At 37.4% G+C, this 24,181-nt stretch overlaps 1 protein-coding gene across 44 annotated transcripts in view; it reads right to left on the bottom strand.

Annotated features, from left to right (window-relative positions):
- PTPRD (protein tyrosine phosphatase receptor type D) overlaps positions 1 to 24,181 on the bottom strand; it is a 1,705,510-nt gene that overhangs the window by 85,495 nt on the left and 1,595,834 nt on the right. For 28 of the 44 annotated variants that reach the window (XR_012159111.1, XM_073345355.1, XM_073345353.1 and 25 more), the window contains 3 exons: positions 23,042 to 23,154; positions 15,592 to 15,711; positions 13,420 to 13,517 (listed from right to left, as the gene is read on the bottom strand). Coding sequence is in view for 43 of the 44 variants with exons in the window: in XM_073345355.1 (XP_073201456.1) it covers positions 13,420 to 13,517; positions 15,592 to 15,711; positions 23,042 to 23,154 (331 nt within the window). In the remaining variant the exon portion in view is untranslated. The remainder of the gene's footprint in view (positions 1 to 13,419; positions 13,518 to 15,591; positions 15,712 to 23,041; positions 23,155 to 24,181) is intronic. The other 16 variants (XM_073345366.1, XM_073345362.1, XM_073345364.1 and 13 more) reach the window with 1 other exon arrangement.

Here is a 24,181-nt window from a genome sequence, read left to right on the forward strand (position 1 = left end):
CACTTCATCGGATGCATCGGATGAAGTGAGCTGTAGCTCACGAAAGCTTATGCTCAAATATCCGATGAAGTGAGCTGTAGCTCACGAAAGCTTATGCTCAAATAAATTGGTTAGTCTCTAAGGTGCCACAAGTACTCCTTTTCTTTTTGCGAATACAGACTAACACAGCTGTTACTCTGAAACTTTTGTGTGACTTAATTATGAAGAAGACCTTAACAAATTAAAGTTTTAGTGAGGAGTGAGAGGTTGAAGAGGCAAAATTCATGCCCCTTCCCCCCCTTCTTTTAAGATTTGTGAATTGTGAAGAAAAAACAAATAAGGTTTTATTTTTTTCCCAGAGCATAAAAAGCTCTAGCATGTATTTTCTAGCATGTATTTTATTAACTCCCTATTTTATTTATGATCTGCCACCTATACGCTGACACAGCACTAGTTTTGTTTATTTTTAGGGGCTCCACATTCCCCAGTAATTAATAAAGCATTCCAGTGTCATGGCTTGGTCTTCCACAGCCCACACCATTCTTTTTTATGTCAGCAGCTGCAGAGAGAAATTCTTCTGTGTCTCAATAACTCAAGTCACAATCTGCTTCTAAAGATCCTGGTTTAGTACTATCTCAGCTACCCCACAACAGCATATTTCATCCCCTGGGAGAAGATGGGCAGTGAAATTTTGGTTCAGTTGGTTCTGATTCTTTATCTCTGTTGCTATTTAATTGATCAAAGATGAAGAAAGGCAAGATGGACAGTTGTGTTTTTTGTATTTGTTTTTTGCAAGATAAAGTTTTATTTTTGCAGCACAAGTTTCCCCATATCATCTGATTAGCAATTCATCAACACATTTTGACTTAGAAAAGGGCTATCAATTTGCACCATCACTGTTCTCAGAGACACAATTTTTGTCCTTTTGTTTTTGAAGAAATGAAGGAGCTTGATGCACCAAGTTTGTACCTTACACCTCCTGGTTTTCCACATTTAAAAAAATAAAATTTCTTATCCTATTAGATGGCAAAAAAACTAATATAAACATAAAACTTGACCAAGTGATTTTCTGCTCATAGTTCTAATCATTGTCAGTTCAAGACAAAAAGGAACAGTTTACAAATATGTCTCCGGATGTGGGTTCTGAACTTTAAGTAAATAAATACATTTAATTAATTGATCAAATGAGGAGTAGGGCATGCTTGCTTTATTTGTGACTGGCCAGACAGAATTAGTAGCTCAATGTATTTAGTCTTTTGCATGGCTCACATGAAAATAGAAGCTTGCTATTCAGCACTTCACTGGCTCAGAATGAAGGAATGATGTATTGTATTGGCTCTACTCATCTAATTGCAGGAGACACACTGTCTGATCTTTTTTTGGCTGTACCTATGGTGCAAAAGTACACTAGAAATTACTTTAAAATCTAAGATGTCACTTATATTTTTCTTTTCATACTTGACAAGTAAACTAGAAACCAGCAGAGTAAACTGACAAACACTACTAGTTTTGAGACTAAATTATAGGTTTCCTTCCCCATCCCTGCCCTGCTTTCCTCCCCTCCCCCAGAAGGTTTTTTCCCCTCTCTCATTCTAAATGGCAACTCTTTAAAAAATTTTAACACGTAACAAGTTTGAGACACATTTTTGGACACTTGATTGCATTCGGAGGATACTGATATGAATGAGCATGGGCTCTTTACGTGTTCATTGTGAAAAAGGAGTTCAGCATTTTATTATGCCTATTTGATAATGGGAATTTATAAACTATTAAATAACACTTACTGTACAAAGCTTATCTTCAACTGTTCAATTCCTTCCTTCCCCTCCCCCTATCACTCCCCAATGCTTAAATGATCTAAATCTGCTTAACAATATGAAAAAAAATCAAACAACAGATGTCTTTGTCGGCCATTCACCAGTTGTATAGCAGGATGTGTTCATTACTGCAGCATATTATACTCCCTGTGCACTTCTTTATGATGTAGGGCCAGATGGCTTAATCCATTGATTAATATTTAGCTGTACATATGGATATAGTTAACACAATTTCTGTCAAATCCAGGTAAATAGACCTTAACTGTAATTTACTTTTCCCTTCCCATTTGCCACCCCTCAGCTGCCCCACCCACCCACAAAAAATGTTTTAGAGAGAGAAAGCTAATTTACATTTCTTGGGACTGAACAGCCATGCGGGAACAAAGGGTAGAGTGGTATTGGCAGACATCTCAGAAGCGTGAAAGACCAATAATTCATGAATAACAAGTCAGCACTAACCGTTTTAATGAGTGTTCTAATGGTTTAATGGATGGCACTTTAATAGGATTTCTAGTAGATTCATTTGGAAAGCTTGTCTTCAATAAAGCTGTCGTTAACAAAGAACTGGATATCTTCGCAGCATAGCTGTGTAGTACTGAGGCTTTGTACACATGAAATAACGATATCTGTAATACTGTTATTACCATCCCATGCTTTGACTAATCTTTTAGCTATTGTGTTATAAATGGTTTTCTGCTGGAAATGGGTCTGCTCTGCTATTGTGAAAAGACTTGGGCGGTGTTTAAAACAGAAAGGCACCATCCACTAAACAAGTTTGTCACTGGAAGCTGGTATAATGGAAAGCGGCTGTTGGAATCATTTTAAACTGGGAAAACAAAACCTGCTTATTTTGCTGCTTGTGAAGTAATCCACTAAGCTACTTATAAGGGGGGAAATCCTGCTCCCCATCAGTGAGAGCTCTCCTTACAACACACTGAGGTGCAGTTCTGCTGAGTGGGTGAACAGTGACAGGATGCCAGACCTCGGGAGGAAGTTCACACACGTCAGGGTGCCATGGAGCTATGCTCCACTCAGGCTCTCTGTGCCACCAAATCAGGAGAGGGGCAAGACTGGGGAATCTGTGACTCTTCAGAGTCTACAGGGTTTGGGGCATCCAGGAGCTGAAGGGGCTTCATGGTTGACTCCCTGCAGAATTTCCCAGCACACAGCTTGGGTGCTGTATACCGGAATGACATTAAATCATCAAAAGCACAAAGGATTTGGGAAAAACTAGTGATTAAAGAACAAAATATGGAAAGAAGGGTGAAAAACAGAAGTCTCGATATATGTCAAGACAAATAGACGATGCAAAACTAGAGAAAGTAGTCAACTGCCCATAAAAATGAACAATTTGACCCTCTTTCACCAATGTCAGTGATTGAAATGAGAAATTCATATAATATCGGATGAATTTATAATAAGATGCTAATATATTATGCAGGAAACTTGCTAATAGAATGAGATTTACATACAGCATTAGCAAAACATGAATGCTAAATGCACGAACATTAATACCTTATCAGGGCAACTTGACAATGGAATTAGATTTCCCAAACACATTGGGGCTTGCACATTAAATAGTAAAGGCTGCTATTATTGAGAGACTTGGGTCCTGACCCTCCCCCCATTCTTTTGCACACACAATGTGAATTTGGGTTATACGAGGAATGCAGGGCTGGGCCCAAAATGCACAGCTGGACACTGAACAGTCACGTTGATGAATTCCTACTGAATGGCTTTAAGCATTACACCAAATCTCATAGCTAAACATTATCAAGAAAAAATAAATAGATGATGGCTGTTTCAATAGCAATAAAGTCAGAGAATCAATCTGTAGCCCGAAACACTCCTGAAGCAAAGCTTTAACCATCCTCTGCCCCTCCCCATCCACAAGTCTACACTGCCAAAAAACGGTGTGTTCTTAATCTGGGTTAGTTAATCTGAGTTAGCATATCAGTGAAGACATAGCAACTCAAGTTAACACCGGTGCAAGAGCCTGGGGTTGAGCTCTCTCCGCTCGGCAGAGAGCATCTTCACCAAACACGTTACAGATGCGCAGCTGCATAAGTGTAGCTGTGCCAATGTAGCGCTTGTAGTTGAGACCCGCCCTGAATCAGAACTTGGTGATTCCTCCCCAAAAATGAAGTTATCCCCAATAAAATTCCAAGTTAGTAGTCTTATAAGCAGAGTTCAACACGAAAAAACTAATCAGCGTGGAGCCTACCAACGAGGTATACACCAGTGTTTCTCAACCAGGTATGTGAGTACCACGGGGTGGTATGCTGAGGTACATCAACTCATCTAGATATTTGCGTGGTTTTACACCAGGCTACATAAAAAGCACTAGTGAAGTCAGTACAAACTAAAATTTCACACAATGACTTGTTCTGTACTGCTCTGTCCACTATACACTGAACTGTAAGTACAATATTTATATTCCAATCAATTTATTTTATAAATATGGTAAACATGAGAAAGTAAGCAATTTTTCAGTAATAATGTGCTGTGACACTTGCATTCTTATGTCTGATTTTGTAAACAAGTAGTTTTAAATTGAGGTGAAACTTGGGGTATGCAAGATAAATGAGACTCTTGAGAGAAGTACAGTATTCTGGAAAGGTTGAAAACCACAGGTATACACCAAATATAGCACAAGAGTATAAAACAGTAGAAACAATCAGGATAGTCTCCTGATTCTTAAAATATCTGAAATAGTATCAGTCTCTAAAGGGAAGCTCATGCCTCATAGAAAAGTATTGCTTTTTAAAACATTTCTACTGTTATCACTTATATTTTTTCTGTATTTCTCTTCTCTCAGCCTTAAGAGTTCATCTGTTTATTCCTGACATTAAATTATAATCCTTTGTTTCTGATATCATAATTGATTGCTGGGGAAATTATTAGATGTTGAAAACAGAGGATTATGTATCACTTCAGGTAGAAAATAAATAGCAGGAGCAGATGAATGCTTGAGGAACAAACATTCCTAGTTTCATGCAAATATTTTTAGTGAGTTTAGTAAAGCTTTTGATACTATCTCGCATGAACTTCTCATAAACAAACTAAGGAAATGCAACCTAGATGAAGCTACTACAAGGTGGGTGCATAACTGGTTGAAAAACCGTTCCCAGAGAGTAGATGTCAGTGGTTCACAGTCATGCTGCAAGGGCATAACGAATGGGGTCCTACAGCAATCAGTTCTGGGTCCGGTTCTGTTCAATATCTTTGTCAGTGATTTAGATAATGGCATAGAGAGTACACTTATCAAGTTTGAGGATGCTACTAAGCTGGGAGGGGTTGCAAGTGCTTTGGAGGATAGGATTAAAATTCAAAATGATCTGGACAAACTGGAGAAATGGTCTGAAGTAAATAGAATGAAATTCAAAAAGGAAAAAATGCAAAGTACTCCATTTAGGAAGGAACAATCAGTTGCACACATACAAAATGGGAAATGACTGCCTCAGAAGGAATACTGAGGAAAGAGATCTGGGAGTCACTGTGGACCACAAGCTAAATATTAGTCAATAGTATAACAACAGTGCAAATAAAAAAAAAAAAGCAAACATCATTCTGGGATGTATTAGCAGGAGTGTTGTAAGCAAGACATGACAAGTAATTCTTCCACTCTACTCTATGCTGATTAGGCCTTAACTGCAGTATTTCGTCCAGTTCTGGGCACCACATTTTAGGGAAGATATGGACAAATTGGAGAAAGTCAAGAGAAGCGCAACAAATGTGATTAAAGGTTTAGAAAACACGACCTATAAGGGAAGATTGAAAAAATTGGGTTTGCTTAGTCTGGAAAACAGGAGACTGAGACGGGACATGATAACAGTTTTCAAGTACATAAAAGGGTGTTACAAGCAGAGGGAGAAGAATTGTTCTTCTTAAACTCTGAAGATAGGACAAGAAGCAATGGGCTTAAATCGCAGCAAAAGAGATTTAGATTGGACATTAGGAAAAACTTGCTAACTGTCAGGCTGGTTAAGCACTGGAATAAATTGTCGAGGGAGATTTAATTTGCCATCACTGAAGGTTTTTAAGAGTAGGTTAGACAAAGACCTGTCAGGAATCGTCTAGATAATACTTAGTCCTGACACGAGTGCAGGGGACTAGACTAGATGACCTCTCAAGGTCCATTTCCAGTCCTATGATTCTATGAAAACATAAATAATATTTGCAGAAGTAATTTGGCTACTTAAACAGCCCACATGGCTGTATGAAAGTGGAGTTCCCTGTCAAAATGGTAATAGGTGCCAGTCCAAACACTAGTATCCTAAAATGAGAACAGCTTTCTTGTACCATTAATGTTTTTTAATCAGATATGCACAACCAAGTGCTTCTAATACAAGAGGCACTGGTAACACAGAAGGAAACAGATAACATACTAATAATTGCCACTTCAAATTCCTGTTTTTTTCCAAGCCTATCTTAATCCTACCTCTCCTAATGGCTCAGATAGTGCTATAGGTAGAAATAGACACCAAGCAACCTTTATGAATGTCATAGAATATGTGCTTTTAATAAAAAAGGCAGACAACTGTTCACTGTTCACTGAGTACACTAATTGTTTCTCAATAGCTGGAGAACATCCTTCAATGCAAGATTATAGAAAACCAATATATGCTATTTGCAGTATTATAGTAAATAATAAAAATAGTGTAAAGATAAAACAAAAATAGGAATTTTTGCCAAGAGGAAATGGATTCTTGCATATTGGTCTATGCTATCTGTATTTTTAAGGTGATTAAATGTCGATGTTTCATTGCTAGGGATTTATTTAGCTGCTGACTTATTGTAATAATCTCATATCAGTACCAGATTTATATGTTTGTTTGCAATATATTTACTGTAGAAGTACAGTGGTTAGCTTTCTGTCACTTAAAGTAAAAGTTAAAGATATTTTTTTTAAAATAAATAAATGATCCTTTCAGCACAAATCTGATCCACTGACACTGATAAACTGATATTATGGCAGTCTGGCACCGAGCCAGTATGTGACTTCATCGTCTCCAACCCTCAGTGGTAAAGCAAAGGGCTAATTGTAATCTGCACCACAAAGCCTGATGAAAAGAAACATTAAAATGATATACAATTCCTCTGATCACTGAGACCAACACACTCAGAGAGGCAGGGCTAGGGCACTATTGCTATTAGTATACGTTACATGGCAGGTTCTCGCACCAAAACAAAAATCTGAACCGGACAATATTTTCTACCTAGATCCACTTTCTTAATCCACTGAGGGTATAATTGCCAGACACCTGGTTAAAGTACAGACTAAAGGTCTCAGATTAAAACTATTCAAGCAGCAAGTAAAAACCAGTGTAGTGTGGTAGCATAAAAATATTATGTTCAGTGTATTGTATATAAGGTAATATATGAATATATATGACTATATGAATGTGTCAGTTCAGGTTCATTTTGTGATGTCTTTGTATTACTAAATTCTACAGATTAAGTTAAAGAGGAATTATGATCCAAGATGAGTTTCTAAATGAATGTAGCTTTCTGCTTAGCAGCTGTCAAATCCATATGAGGCCCTGCATTGCATAAAACCCCTACTGAAACTGTGAAAGCCCCAAAAGGTTTGTAGTAATCAGTTTGGGTCATAGAATCATAGACTATCAGGGTTGGAAGGGACCCCAGAAGGTCATCTAGTCCAACCCCCTGCTCGAAGCAGGACCAATTCCCAGTTAAATCATCCCAGCCAGGGCTTTGTCAAGCCTGACCTTAAAAACCTCTAAGGAAGGAGATTCTACCACCTCCCTAGGTATCTACCACCTCCCTAGGACTAGGGTCCTGAGTCTTGTCTTTAAATTAGGGAATTCAAAAGAAGACTGTGACATAAATGATGTGCAAGTGTAATGTGGAAATATAACACTTTGCTACAGGGCAACTGAAATATGATACCAATTTAACAGGTAAAATACAGTAAAAAATTACAATTGTGTGAGGTAGAAATGAACTTTCTGGTGAGGAAAACAAAATACACAACCTCACCCTTCCAAAAAGCCCCTAAAACCAAACTAACAAAACACCAGACAACTAAATTAGAAGATTATTAACTCTTATGACACTTAGAAACTTGTCCTCCCTTGAAAAACAGGAACAGGCAGGGGAAAGTTATATGAAAGGAAGTGTAGCTTTAGGAGTCCTAGATGTCTACCTCATATTTCCCTCAGAGAGATGGGACAGGTAGAACTGTAAAGTGGGCAGTCAGCAGTATTATGCACAGCATAAACAGAAGTGAGACTAGGACTCTACGTGTTTCTGACTTGGAACTTGGCCATGTGCCAAGGTTGGTGGGGGGGTCATTGGGAAGCTTTATGCTAGGCCAAAGGGAGGAACACTGGGAGGCAGGGACTAGTTGGGACTGCTGGGAGAAGCCAATCCGTCTCCTCTCCTGGCCTGTGTTCCCAATGGATTCCTCAGGCCAGGAACCAGCAGGAAGGCGGGTGGATCACATTAGGAAGTGCATCTGCTACCAGGGATACGTCAGCATGAAGACAAATGGGAAATAGCTTTCTTCTAGCTGTTGGTGGGGACAAAAGGGTAGCGGAGCTCTTGTCTGCCAGAGGAGGAAGGAGAAGCAAACCAGGAGGCAGAAGTCCTGCTGCAGGTGAGGAGACATTGACAGGGACTAGAGACCAATGTAACTAGCTGCAGTTCTGCACTAAAAGACACTATAACTCTACTAATTAAAAGGGCGGGGCGGGGGATGGGGGGCTGGAAATGCAGATGAATACACTAGGGGAGCATTGACAGAGGAACATGGAATAATGTGGAGTTCTGAATACTGGGGAAGTTCATTAATCAAGCTGAAAATGATACTGTAAGCTTGAAATCCCACATTAAAGTAAGACAATCTAAAAGGTATGGTATATTGACTAATAAAACACTTTGCCAAAGACTGGCTAAAGCCCATAGGTTTTCACACCTTGTCTAAGATATGTTTTTTTTCTCCACATACTCCTCCTTACCCAGCCAAAAAATAGAAGTGTCTGCAGTATAGGTCCCTCTCCCAGATGTTTTATCTTATCAAGAGATTCTCTTATCATGAAGCTGGTTCTCTTTAGGCCTGCCACTGCTCCTGTCACCTGCCTCTAGATTGAGTTCCAACACGGAATCATAGAACTGGAAGGGACCTCGAGAGATCATCTAGTCCAATCCCCTGCACTCATGGCAGGACTAAGTATTATGTAGACTATTCCTGACAGGTGTTTATCTAACCTACTCTTAAAAATTTCCAATGATGGAGATTCCACAGCCTTCCTAGGCAATTTACTCCAGTGCTTAATCACCCTGACAGGAAGTTTTTCCTAATGTCCAACCTAAACTGCTCCTGCTGCAATTTAAGACCATTGCTTCTTGTCCTAGCCATAGAGGTTAAAGAGAACAATTTTTCTCCCTCCTCCTTCCAAAAACCTTTTATGTATCTGAAAACTGTTATCATGTCCCCCCCTCAGTCTTCTCCTCTCCAGACTAAAGAAACCCAAATTTTTCTATCTTCCTTCACAGGTCATTTAATCATTTTTGTTGCTCTTCTCTGGACTTTCTCCAATTTGTCCACAACTTTCCTGAAATCTAGCACCCAGAACTGGACACAATACTCCGGTTGAGGCCTACTCAGGGCGGAGCAGAGTGAAAGAATTACTTCTCGTGTCTTGATTAAAACAGCCCTGCTAATACATCTGAGAATGATGTTTGCTTTTTTTGCAACAGTGTTACACTATTCACTCATATTTAACTTGTGATCTACTATGACTCCACTTGTGATCTACTATCTTCCAAAGCAACTCCTCCCAGTTTGCTATTGTCTGCAAACTTTATAAATGTACTTTCTATGCCATTATCTAAATCATTTACATCTTTGACTCTAATACTTTCCTTGTGTCTGATAGCAGAGAAGTACTGTGGATTAAAGAGGGCCAAGAGACAGCTGGAACAAAGTAGGAGGCGGATCTCTGGACTTAGCAGAAGCTGAAAAGGAAGTAGGGAGAAGAACTCACAAAAAAGGGATGGAAAAGGAAATGAAAGAGTAGCTGAGAAGGAGAAAGTAATAAGGATCCTACCAGGAGCAGGTGTCTTTGGATATGGGATATGAGGTACAAGTAATGCACAGATAATTAGAGGGATGTAGCTGAAGCTGGCTGGGTGGGCAAACTTATCTAAAACGTTATTCTTATCCAAATGAAGCTCAACCTTAAAGAAGTTCCACTGCACTTCAAAGTCCTGTGAGGAGCTGATGATCAGGAAGATGTGATTTTTTATTGAATCAGTTCATCAATCCCTGCTCATATGAAGCTCTGTGTCTTCTTGGTTTAATTCAGGTTAGAAGAACTTCTTCAATAAAATTTTAAGAATTTTCACAAACTAAAAGGAAAAACAAATCATGGAATCTTAGTGAAAGCAGAGCAGTGCCAAAAATCTACACTGATCATGGAACTGCTTGGGAAAAGTAAAATCACATTTGCATTGTTTTTCAAAACTGGAAATAACTATCAGGGGTTTTGTTTGTTCTCAAGAAAACTAAAGGTAACTTAGGCAATAATTTGTTACTTTGCTCTTTCTCTAAGAAGATCAGATGGCTCATTAGAATGACACTAGGATATAGCACCTTTCACTTAATGCATCAGCAGTTTGAGGCTAGCTTGAATTGATATTGACTGAAGTGTTAATATTTGTTCAGTTCCCCAAGTAAAACTGGCTGGGGGTCTTACCCACACTTTCTAGTCTACATTACAAAATTCAGTTGCACTAATTAATACCCTTGTCTCAACAAAAGAGAGATCACGGATTGGGTGGACATAGAGAAAGATCTTAAAAGGCAATCTCTGTAGATTAGGGTCGAGGCACATTAGGGGCGTAATGAGTGGGAAGCCTGACTTCACTACTGCAGCTCACGTTTAAATGCTGATTTTATAACTGCTCAATGCCTACTCTTCTTTGCTAGAATGTTAAACAGAGAACTGGTGAGAAACACAGAACAGTATGAAGCTGTAGGAGAGGCAGCTGTTGATATCTGACAGAAGTGATATAAGAATGAAAAATAATCCAGGGCACTGGCTGTAACTGGCTAAGGTAACATGCATTCTAGGTACTTTTACTGACTTAAAGAACATACAAATATGAAACAGCAAGGCTGTTAAATTACATTCAATCTTATACTTCAATGTATCATCTCTGCAAAATACTAAAGACATGTTGGTAAATTAATGCCTGGACTGTGTACTTTAATACACATTGTACCAAAAAATGTGTATTGCTATAGCGTTAGTTATAAAAAACCAGCGTTGCCAACACAGTTGTTTCTGAGAAGCTATAACATTTTCTTATACTTAGAATAGGAAATAATTGTGGAATCTGTTAGCAAATGTTGACTTTTTATGTTGAACACTAACTTTCTGATTAAAAACCTGGAATTATGTTAAGCCAAAATCCAAATTCCTTACTCAGCTAGAACTTTCACTTGCTTCAGGATCTGGCCCATTGTCTGAATAGAACTGAAACAAACTCTTACAAGATGGCATGACTGTCTTCACCAAGGCAACGCACAAAATCCAGTGCCCAGATGTTGGAGTGCAGACGATCCACACACAGGTTAAAGCTCACCTCTGCATCTCCTTGATCCCCCTATAGCCTTTGTACAGGGATGGTCTTCCTGTGCCAAGTTAGAACAGCCTGATGGTATTTTTTACTTGGGGGTTGAATTATTTTATTCACAGTGAAGTTACAGTGGGTTCGCAGCTAAAAGTGCTGAGTATTTGTACAGGGAATAGTGGTAGTTTCAAACAGCTCAATTTTCTAGAGATTCAAAATATTTTCTTATATCTAGTACACTTCACTGCTTGATTTCAAGACTTACATTGTGAGACTCTGTACTCAGCTGAATTGAAATAGAAAGTCACAATGAGACACATATTTCAGAATTTACTCTATACAAAGACATTTTATCGTGAGTTTTTAGCAGGTGTTTCTGAATGAGGAAGAAAATGATTGCCAAGTTTAGGATACTAAATGACAGATAAAATATCTGCTTTCACTCTTTTTATACTACAGTCTCCAAAATCAAGAACATTATAGTTTCATACAGTACAATAAAAAATTACTCCTGATTTTGGTGACTGTGGCATTAAATAGCAACCCTGAGATACTGTTCAAACAAACTTATTTTTGTGAATCAGAGAGGCTGTATTTTCTCTTGACGGTAACAAGATTATTTTTCAGAGTAGTCTTTAGGTAGTTTTTAACAGTGTATCATCAGATGAAAAGCAAGTTCTGTACTGTAATAGTAAATGTTCAGTAACTGTTTAAACCTTTCCTGCCCAAGTTATTTAAATACATTGGGTATTTATATGTTTCAACCTTTGCAGTTAGCTTTAAAGTGATGTTAACAAGGAAAAAATAATTATGCAAAAGGTTATACACAAAAGCTCTTTATAAAATAAAATTAATAAATGGTGCTTTCAGCCTGTCCTCTCATAAACAAGCAATTCACTCCACAGAAAATGAAATGTTAGCTTGTACAAGCTTGTAAAGGTCTGCCTCAGTGCTATGTTACTCTCGAGAGCGTCAATGCTTAATCTGTGGTGCCTGGACACTAAAGAAATAGGTGCATTACAAATTATATCAATTATGAGATATCTGAGATTTGATAAGAATAGTTATTTATATAGCACCCAAGTATCCTAGGTGTATGACAGCTAACTAGCTGGGTAGTAATGGTTTCTTCATTATCATTATGGTCTACCATGTCATGGCATTCTAAAGGAGTTTTAAACCATTGACTATTGACGTGACAGACTGTAAAGGGAGCACTACAAAGACTATTCAGAGAGTCCTTAATTCATGGATCACTGATAAGACAGTCCATAACCACACTAAAGGAGCACTCCTGATCTGATGGACACAATAGACCATAATAGCTTTGAAGGAGCAGTTATAGTTTATTGCATTTAACGGATGTTATCGAAGTCCCTTCATCCACAAATTATTGATGAGAAAGGTCATTACTGTCTGCAGCGTCTATTCATGTCTCCATGGATTATTGACATGATGGCCCATAATTGGTTTCTCAGTTCCTGCTGCATTCCATCATACTATTACAGCCCATAATTTATGGATTATTGACAGGTCAGAAGATAATGGCTTGGAGTTGCTATATGCTCAGTCATGACTTCACGCAATTACAGAATATTTAATCCATGCAACATTGACACAATGGACCATAACTCCTCCTTTGGAGCTGGTATTGGATCTGTCTTGCCGATGTGTGCCATGAAGGATCCTTATCCATAAGAATTTGGAAAGGAACTCAGGAGCTCTTACCTACAGTCAACGGGAGTTTGTGTATTCAAAATAGCCCAAGCATTGTATCATTTGTACACTACTTGGTGCATGTACTATTAAAGTATGTATGACAAACATTCTTATGAAAAGGTATCTCCTATGAGCAAAGTAGCCACCTCACTACATCAGTCATTTTAACAAAGGCGCCTGCCCCATTATGGCTCTAATGGTATGTAAAACTGAAATCATCCAGGGGTATAATTATCACTAATGAGGCCAGAAAAGAGGAAACCAGGGATAATATTAAGAATAGTAAGAATGAGAATATTACCTCATATTCTTGTGAGAACTTCAAATTGTCATTTGCTTTCAATCTTTCAATGTGATCTGCAAGTTCCAAGATAGGTATTGGAGGATGGCTAGCCATACCTGTTGAAAGAGAGAGAAGGAAAATAGAATTTAAAATAAATCAAAGAGACTGCATCATTCTAAAATTTAGAGAATACAGTAGTTAGAATGGCTAGAAATATGCAAGTAGTAAAGATGTTGTATGTGAAAGAAGCAGGCAGATAGTTTGGTTACTCAAAGCAGGACATGCTCTGGAGAGATGAGCTCTGAAGCCAAATAAAAAAAAGTCACCAAGCATATTCCCAAAGCTAACATTCCTAGTGTAAAAGAAAGTGTTATTTTGCCATGAGTCAATGAGGTTAGCTAGGCAAGGAAAAATGAGACAGTTAGACCTGATGTTGACTTCTGCTTTGAGTAATGACTCTTAATGTCATTTCAAACTCCTTCTCCTGCACTGTATGAAATGGAAACTGTGTTGAATTAGATGATGAAAGGTGAGCTGAGAAAATAGACACTGAAAGAGGCCTAAAGGGGAAAGAATAGTATTTTGACAGAAAACAAAGTGACTTATGCATAATCAAGGAAAACTAACTTGGAGAATGAAGGTTACCAGGGTAACCGGAGACACCTGAACCTGCAAAGGAAATGGTATAAAATAAAATAAAATAAAATAAAATAAAAAATCCCAAATTAATGAATAAAATAAAAATAAAAATGAAATGGATAGCTTGATAGTTAGAAAGGACTAATAACAATGTTTCAAGGACTGAAGGACGGACTATACATTCTGACTAAATCAGATCAGGAATACTTTAAGATAGCTTTAATATTTTATGAAGGTTAGAGATGACTGACATTCACATGCAACTATGGATGACTAGAGTAACATGCATCACTGCTTATAGACAACAGTCACTAAAGACAAGATTGGACATCAGACAACTAGAGCTTCAAAAATGTTTTCACTAGTAGCAGATTGTAGAGACAGGGGTTGTACAATTCAGCTGGAAACACGTATCTGGCTGCACTAGTACCTTAAAATGATCGTACCCCCAAACCCCATTATCAACCCCCAAAAGTACCTACAATCTACTTCAGGTGTAAACATCTTTGTCTATTGATGAAGATACAGAACGAAAGAGAAAGTGAAAGAGAGATAGGAAAAAAGATGGGGATAGGGAGGAGAAGAAAGGAGGAAAGGGGAGAAAAAAAAGGCAGAAAGAGATGTGGGGCCAACTAGCACAGCCTGCCAGCTGAAGATTTGCCAGCCTACTCCTTGTGGCCATTTTTTTCCAGCCAATTAGTTTTGATGACCTGTCCCCAAATGGTTTGCATTTATTTCTTCAGGTTTACTTTTACCAGGCCTAGAACAAAATACTGTATATAACCACTTGCAGGGAGAAACCACAGCTGGCTAGAAAATTTAAACTAGTGAACCCCAGGATCTGTTGAAATTACAAAAGAAAACAATGATGACTACAGGGGGCTCAAAGTGGAAGCCATGTTGTACAATTCAGTTTGTTTTGTCACCATGAATCTCAGGAGTGTTCTGTGGGATACCTAACTTGCATTTGCTACCGCACCGCTCAATGACCATGGGATTATGATATGGTCACGTCATTAAATGATTGTGCGGTATTTCAGTCACCAATTAATAAACTTCAGTACATAGGAAGGACCAGCAGCACTGATCCTAATCATTTGAGCCTTGTACATTACACAGAAATGCTGCATTCATTTAGTCAAATGTTACCTGCACAATAATTCTGCCACTATAAGGTTTTTTTATAGATAGTATGACATGCTGCCAGTCAACTGAACATGTTATTAAACGGGAGTATCCAGGAATATTGGGGATATTTCTTGGAAGTTACAGGTACAAAATTAGTAGCCCAAACTCTATTTATCTATATCAGTTCTGGAGTCTCCCATTTTCTCAGTTGTCAAATTAAGGGCTATGTTACATTCATTTTTGAAAGGGTGGGTGACATTTTTCTAATTAAACTGATTTGATCCAGATCAAGCACCCCAATGAAAAGTATGGGAGTGAAAAGGCACAAGAAAATTCTAGACTTATCCAGAAATGGAGGTGGACTGATGTACATCTAAAACAGTGCTTGAACAAAGAAAATAATAGAGACAAAGATGTTTAGACCTTTTCGAGCGAATCGTGGGAGAGAGTTATTATCATATAAGGACTGAGTGGTAGTTTGGCTAGAGAGGGAGGACACAGAGCCAATCAGGGAAGCGTAGGGGACTGAATTACTGCTCAAAGCTGTAAAAAGTAAAGCCAATTGGAAACGGGAAACAAATTAGTAACAGTAGTAGAAGGCCATCATAAACAATCAATCATACACACGCACGCACATGTACAATTCTGACATGCACAAAACCATTGTCTGGAAACCATACTCAGAAGAAAATATCCAGAGGTCCAATCTCTCTACTGTAAACAAGAAGGTGGGTTGTCTTTGTTAATTAGTGAACCTGCCCTTTTCAACAGCACCATGAACTTGGATCTCAATACTTAGCTCAGTGGGAAGGGTATTTAGTCATTTTAAAGAGTCAGAAATTGTGGATACATTATTAGGCTATTTGATTAATCAAATCATAGTTAGTCCTTTTTTAACTGGTCTTATTTATAACCATCATTAGAGAGGTACCCATTAACACTTTTAAAGTTGAGCACCTACTGCCATTTACATTTCTCACCATACATTTCTAAGGGGTGATTTTGTAGTAAACATTTGGTGCAGAGTGAAACTTGGCATAAAACTTTTCTAAGCAGGAAACTTACAGATAATTTTTAAAATTAATTGGCTGGCTCTTACTTGAGCATAAACCCCTTCTGCCAGGACTCATTTTATGATCCTATAATTGAACAATAGTTAAAATTCTTTAACTATTATTTTACAGTCAGCTTATAAAGAAAAGTAACAGCATTTGGTAGGGCTATTATTTTTAAAGACACAACAGACACAATACTGAGGTGGCAAATAATTACTTTTTCATTTTTGAAGGGCTTTTGCTATGTACTCATTCTATGCATCCGTATTATACTCTTATTATACCGTACTCTTGTTGATATGCATCCACAATTCTTAAAGAGATACTATGGTATATGCTACAGGTGCATATTAAGGCCATATTCTGACCCTGGTGCATGTGGGAGGCTCCTATTGAGGTCAACGTGGCTTGTGTGCACCTAGGGCAGAACTTGACTCTCAGACCACTACACAAAATGTAGCTGATCAGACTTATTTTTATGGCTCTACAATACAGAATGCATACTTTTGCTGATACACATTCATATCATTCCACATATGCTATGAACATATATTAAAACTAATAGACAAAATGCAACTACATCTGAACAGGCCCTCTGACATGCTTCGTAGGTCAAAAAGAACAACATGCCAATGACATGCTTTGCTTTGCTTTTTTATTCAAATGAAAAAAAAAGATAAGAAATTAAAGCACACAAAAATGTTAAAATAACATTAAAGACCTGACCCAAATCAATGAAGACAATATCATGCAAAGTTACACCTGAATTTCCATCCATAACCAGCCCTTGTGCCTATGTACTGCGGAAGATTACAAAAAGTGACTGATTTTATACTGCACAATAGTGTCCCCCCAAAAAGAATTAAACAAGAGCTTGTGGTTCCAATAATATGTGGAAATATCTTCTGCTTGTCTTCCTGTAAATGTACCACTAATTCAGAAGAACATGATATACTATATGGGCTACAATACTTAGGCACAATAGGGAGAGTAAGGGCAAAATTCACCACAGTGCAGAGCGCAGGTGAAAGGACCTCTGCATCAATCACTTAATCCACACTTAAATCCTGATCCCACTGAAGTCAGTGGAGATTTTGACCTTGACTGCAATGGGGCTAGCATTTCACCCTTAATGTGGAATGTAACCGGGCACCTGGCCTTATGTAGGTCTCTGCATTGTGGTGAATTTTACTATAAATGAGTAAGAAATACAAAAGGAGCCTTTCATTTGTTATTTTCTTGCTTTTGTGTATTTATGAGACAGAATATCAAGGTGTTTTTGTGGCTTTAATATCATTAGGGAACACACATTTGGTTTGAAACTTGCTCAAGATGTGAATGCAGCTCCATGTTTACAAGCCCCTCATAAATAAACAATAAATTAGAGATTACATAGAACACTGAGCTGTTACAACACACAATAGTTGCTTTTAAAAAACAGACATATTGGAAATCTGACATATAATCTTTACACAAAAACCTTTATTAAATTAATTATATTATAGGCCCACATCAAACTAATAATCTGTGATAATTAAAGACACATTTATTGCAATATGTATTTGATATAATACTATAGAAAAACAAAAAAATTCATAAGGAGACTTTTCTGTCAACCGAAGAACCAACAAAAATGGCACTTTCTCCTGTCAAAAACTTTTAAAAACACAAATGCAAAACTTGTGTACAGCATGTGCAACAGATTAAAGGCCCAACAATACTGGTCTGGGATCAATGGGAATTTGGCTTCCATCAGAACTCCAGGAGGGTATGCTTAGTATAGCGGATACTGGAATTACTTGTATTCTTTATTAACAGTCACTACAATGAAAATAAACTTCACGGAGTAGGTTCAGCGTTTGTCTACGTGGAGAAATTAACCAGAATAGCTATTTCAAAGTATTCCAGTAGCTGTTCCACAATAGCTCCTTGTGTGGACACTCTATTCTGGAATAAAATAAACTCTATTCCAGAATAATTAGTGTACTCCCAAAGCGGAGCAATGATTCTGGAATTAAAGCGACTTTCATTTTGGAAAAGGGTGTCCAAATGCAAGCTATTCTGGTCAGTGTCCCTAAGTAGATAAGCCTGTATTCTCCCTTTAGTGTTGACATAACTCTCATGAATATGAATAGGAATTGCATGTATACAATGAGAAGATAGCCCTGCTAACTTGCAAGTCAGATGTATAAATCCAAACATCAACTTTTCCCCTTGTGTTTAATTTGCTATTTTCCAGCTGACCTATTTTATTTTGTTTTGCTTCATCTTGGAAACAGACTAGTGCAGCTTCCTTAAATAACTCTCCCCACAAGTATATGGTGAAGAATTACTTTCATAAATATGAGTAAATCTTTGAATTCAAAGCTGTTATAATTTTATTTATTTTCCTTGAATTTCAAGCATCTTTTTATTTAACTTATGTGCTATAATGAGATAATTGTTTAATTGGTGTCCAATTACACAAATTATTTATGAGTGTGACACATTTTGTACTTAAATGAAAAACAAAAAGTGACTTGTCAGGAATAAATCAATCCTGTTCCTCAGCTGACAAGCAGATTGGAGTCTTTTTCTGAGTCTTGGGTCTCAGAACATTTCAAACAATTTCAAATCAGTCACTTTACTCTGCGTATGTCAGAGCTTCTCCTTCCTGTAGATTTCATTCGATGAAATCTTTTGTGAAGAGGTAATTATTGTTCCTACCCTCACCCCCCACCAGTGTTTGTCCATGTGGCTTAGTGACCTATAACATTTTCTTTCAAGGTTAATGATTTTAATGCCATATTTTCTAGTAAACTTGCTGTATAGCAAGACTATGGCTCTCCTTCACCCCTGCCCCTCCACCTTTAGAAAATGATAGACTTATAAACTGAAATCCCTTATGCTGTTGGGAGATTGGGCATTTTCATATTGACTCAAAGAAAACTTGGCACAGATGTGACCCACTTGCTGGCATATGGGCCTATCTAACAAATGTACATTTGTATGGAAAGCACATATGGAGACAGGATCTTCTTCTCAGATGTAGAACTGTGGGCTATTCCCTTTTGTTAAGACACAGTGCCAAATTTATCCATGGTGTAACTGCTTGTTGCAATGGAGTGAAGCCAGAGATGAATCTGATCCTCTGTTCAGAATAAAATAAGAATTATCCTAACACCACTATTCTTTATTGGTAAAACATGAAGGAAAGTGATAGGAAAGTAAAAGCTTTATTGTTCTGGCAATTCTGAATTTAGATTCATATGGTGTCTTCATATTGTTTTAGTATTTTCATCACCAGTTCAACTTGATCATTAATAAAATAAGAAAGCCTTGATGTTGAACTAGAAGATAAAATACTATCCACAATCCACATAGTTTCTTTCAAATGGATATTTTAAACCAGATACATTAAAGGGGCTTTTACTCATATGGTATGCAATTCAAATGCATTTTAATCCAATAGGGTGAAACCTTTACATTCACATCCCACTTGACCCTCCCTTAGACAAAATAAATTTGTGGTTTAAGATTAAAAATACATTTTTTTTGGCAAACTTGTGTCTTGGGCATCTGACAAGTGGTTGTTTTTGAGTCTTTCAAACAGTCAAAGCATCTGTCACCCATTACCCTTTATCAAGGTTTGTTATTATTATGAATACAGGGGATTCCGATACACACTCCATTATCATCTTCCAGTGGAAGCATATCTACTAAATTTCTATTTTGACAGGCATGTGTCTGCCCCTTAAACACTGGGGGTTTTTAATGATGCTCTGCCTCACGTTGTCTAATTTATTTTAGCTCTCTGCCCCCATTAATAGCCATATTAAAGAAGAGATTAGTGATCTAAACATTTCAATTTAAGTTCAAATTGTCTCCTGCATTGCCCCACAGTATCAGTTCATTGGGAAACAAAATTACTATTTTTGATGGTACTCTTTCAGTGGCAGAGATTTTGTATTCATCTATGTCTGGAAAGCACCCAACACAAAGTGGGTGCTCCAACAATCTAAATAAATAAAACCCCTCTTCGCAGCCTCTACCCTCCTGGAGTCTTATTGTCCTGGTGCATACTGACTGCTAAAACATGTTCAACACTGTGTCATTTAATAGAATTGTTGGTAACTGTGTTCAGACAGGATAAAATTGTATAGTGTAGACAAGACATTTGTATGAGGGCGATTGTAAATGCATCAATAAAATACACACAACACAATCCTCCACCCCACACACTACTGCCCTTTTTCTTAAGGTAAAAATGTGGAAGGGAAAAAAATGTGGTTCCCATGAACAAAGGGCCTCTTTTTATTTTTTCTTGCTGGCTTTGTGTTGGATTAGAATTTAAAAGTGTGTTGTTAATAGGTTGCTAGCCCATGCCACAATGCCTACACTCCTATTATTATCGATGCTAGCTAGATTAAAGCTAGCACAGGTATGCCTACCTATGCTATAATTGCTCCTTCACTTGCTGTGCACACATATCCTTATGGTGAAATCATAGCTCCATTAAAGCCAATGGGAATTAAACAAGAGCTTATGCATCCACATGGGAATAGTGCCACTGACTTCAGCAGGGCCAGGATCTCACCCTTAGAATATGTTAGTGACACCTTCTAACATGCTTTTAAATCCTGGACAAGACAAACTGCCAAGCGCAGAAACTGTCTCTTTTGCTACTTGTTTGTATGGTGCTTAACACAATGGGCTCCTGATCCTGGATTGCGGGTCCATGGTGCTACCACAATAGAAATAATAATAATTTCATTTGCAAGCCACAAGTGCCTGAAAATCAGACTTTCGTTGTACAAAAAGGGTTTGTTGCCAATAATAATATCAATGAATTGCGGCTTCACAGCCAAGTTCACTGAAAACTATCTCACACCAACAGCTGTTGCAAAGAAAGGTCCAAATTCACACACCTCCAGTTCTTTCCAGAGCAATGAAGTAAAACTATAGTGTCTACAAGAGCTAATGTACAGCATTAAATTCTAATATTATTAAGCACGAGCAGCCTCTTCCCTACTTTATTTTAAAATATGACAAAAAATGAACATAAATGCAAGGATACGGCTGCAAATTTAAATACACAAAAGTAAAAAAAAAAAAACTGTATGAAGTAATATTAAATCATCCACACTGCCCGTTATGCCTATGGGAGCTATGAATTTGGCAATCTGTTTTAGAACATATATGATTGGACTTAATCTGTAAGAACCACAACTTTTTCTTTTTTTGACTTTTGTTCATTTGTATACAAAATCTGGCCTTTGCATTAACTGTTTTTTGAATGTAGTAAAGATGATGGATAAATCACAAAGTGTTAATAAGTCATAGGTCAGAACTAAGACTTCAGTTAACTCTTTTGAGATAAATTGTGTGCGCGTATTGTGTGGTTTAGTAAATCTCTGAGAATCTCTATTTGATTTCCTAATTTTATGCATTTAAATGCATAAAAGTACATTAAAAAAGTGGCTATATAGTTCCTCCCCTTCCACAGTTACCAGAGAGGACTAAGATGTGTTGTAGCAGGAAGCTTAATAAACGTAGGATCTTAGTCAGGGAGTTCACTAGTAGCTGCTGAAGGCATGATTTTGTGTTCATGTCTCACACTACAGAATTTATAGTGCTAGCACTGATTTTTGTACACTATTATGGGTAAATCAATCAGAATTAAGCTTGGGGCTTCATTTAAATCATACTGTGATTAAAAAAAAGTCTACGAAATCGTATCACCATCAAATTAAGAAAATTCCAAAGACAAAATATCAACCCATTCATATAAGGGTGATAAAAATTCCAATGCCACTCACATTATTTTCTTCTTATCCTGTCCTTGGCTGTCAAAGTTACTCCCATTAAGAAAACAAGATTAAACATACTAAAAAGAGGAAAGTATATGTAAAGCAGGTTTAAAAATATTCTGCAACATGCCATTCCTATATCTCAGGAATAGTTATATATTAATATACCTTTTCGACCTCACACACTGCTCCTGTTTTAGAAGACAAGAGTATTTTTCCAGCGAACCGTGCCTTTTTATTTTGCACATCCGCAAGGTTCATGGCCCGGACACTTAAAAGACTGCAGTGTTGTGCACAGTGAATATGAGACGTATGCATGATTCCTATAAGCAATACCCTTCACCATTAAAGGGTTCTCACCGTTTTAGTAAACCAGTTTTAGTAAACCAGTGTCCTGAAAGGGACACTGTCAACTGGAAATCTAGTCAATTAAAAAAAAATAGCTAAAAGTAGTTTCAGGGAAAACACCTGCTCCAGAGACTTGCAGCCAATTTTTGTTCTCTTACAGTTACATTTTCCTATGTTAAAAATTGTTTTCCTCTTTTCTGTTGCCATGTGAAAGACACATACAAAAACAAGGGAAACTGACTACCTGACTCTGCAGTGGAAAGAGGGAATATTCGTACACAAAGTATTGTCAAATGCACACAATTAATAAATTGGGGGAAAATAATTTCCCAGCCCCCTATCTTTTTTAGTATTCTTCACTGTTACTTGTAACAAGAGTATGTAAATCATTTCTAGGAAAAAATGAGCTTAAGTTGATAGAGTTTCCATTAGTGGAATGACTTATTTATGTTCAATAGGGTATTTTTCTTAAACTGCAGAAGTTAGAAGAAATTATTCACAAAACTATTAGTAAGACATACACTGCAAAATCTCATCATCAATCAATATAAAGAACTTGGTAAAAACTAAAGAATTCAACATTTAACAACGCAGTTCTCTAGTAGCAATGCTGTTTAAAGAAATATTGTTGAAAACCTTGAACGGTCACAGCGCTGTAAATGGGGGCGTTCTGTGTCTTACCTGGAGTTTGAAAGTTAAGGCGTCGCAGCTCCACTGGATCTGTGGGATGATGAGAAGGAATTTCCTTGCTGTTGGGTATGCTGCTTTTTCTAGAGTCGGATTCAGCCCTCTTCCTGCAAGGATAAAATAAACACAAACACCCATAAGATCCTAAGTGTTAACTACACAAATATACTTGTCTGACCTATTTGATCATTTGATCCTGCTTCTTTTTAAGAGTATTCACTACCCAAAGCATAAGATAAAACAATTGTGTATATCATGGTGGTTAAGACAGCTACAATTTACATTGTTAAAGGAAATTTAAACAGGAAAACATTGGGTTGGAGTAATTGCCTTCAGCAGTAGCCTGATCCTCTAGTTCATCATTCAAGGGACTAGAATAATTAACTGTTACAGGCTATAAATGGGAAACTTCAGGAAATTCACTTTGTCTCTGTCTTAAAAGCTAGCTACCTACCAGTTTTATTAAATATATTTGTTTAAATTTTCGTTATGTAATTTTGAATAACATATGAAGATGCTATATTTGCTCTCATCATGTTTTAATATACACAGCTCTGTACTGTTTTATTTATGAAGAGTTTTTATTCATTAGGCACTTCCAAGGTTGCTGATAACAATACACTGTTACTTTCACTTTCTAGGAAGTAAGAGCTCAGGTCTCAATATTTCAGCTTTGTAATAGGGTGAGTCACAGAACACCCATGGCCCCAATCCTTTCCATGGTCACAGAGCCCATATTCAATTTAGGTGCTTCTGATCAAATTAGGCATAGGGTTTTCAAAAAAATGCCTAAGGGAGTTAGGTACCTAACTGCCATTGACTTTCAATGGAATTTTGGTGCTCTCCATAAATGCAATGGGAAGAAGAGACAGAAAAAGCCCTGTAGGTCCTTTTTGTCTCAGAAATGTGGCATCTTTGTGCTTTCTAGCTCTTATGGGTCTCCTGTCAGAATGGGCTCCTAGTGTCTGTGAGTTCCATTCTCTGAGGCCAGCCAAGGAGAACTGTATTAGCTTCCAGGATACCTATTGATTTGCATTTTCATTCAATTTTTTTTTTTGAGAAGAAGTGAGGATGAAGGTGGCAAAAAGTTAAATTTCAAGAAAGAGAGGAGAGGTAGCTGTAAGAATTATTACA

Source organism: Lepidochelys kempii, chromosome 5, assembly GCF_965140265.1.
Source record: "Lepidochelys kempii isolate rLepKem1 chromosome 5, rLepKem1.hap2, whole genome shotgun sequence".
Lineage (NCBI taxonomy): Eukaryota > Metazoa > Chordata > Testudines > Cheloniidae > Lepidochelys > Lepidochelys kempii.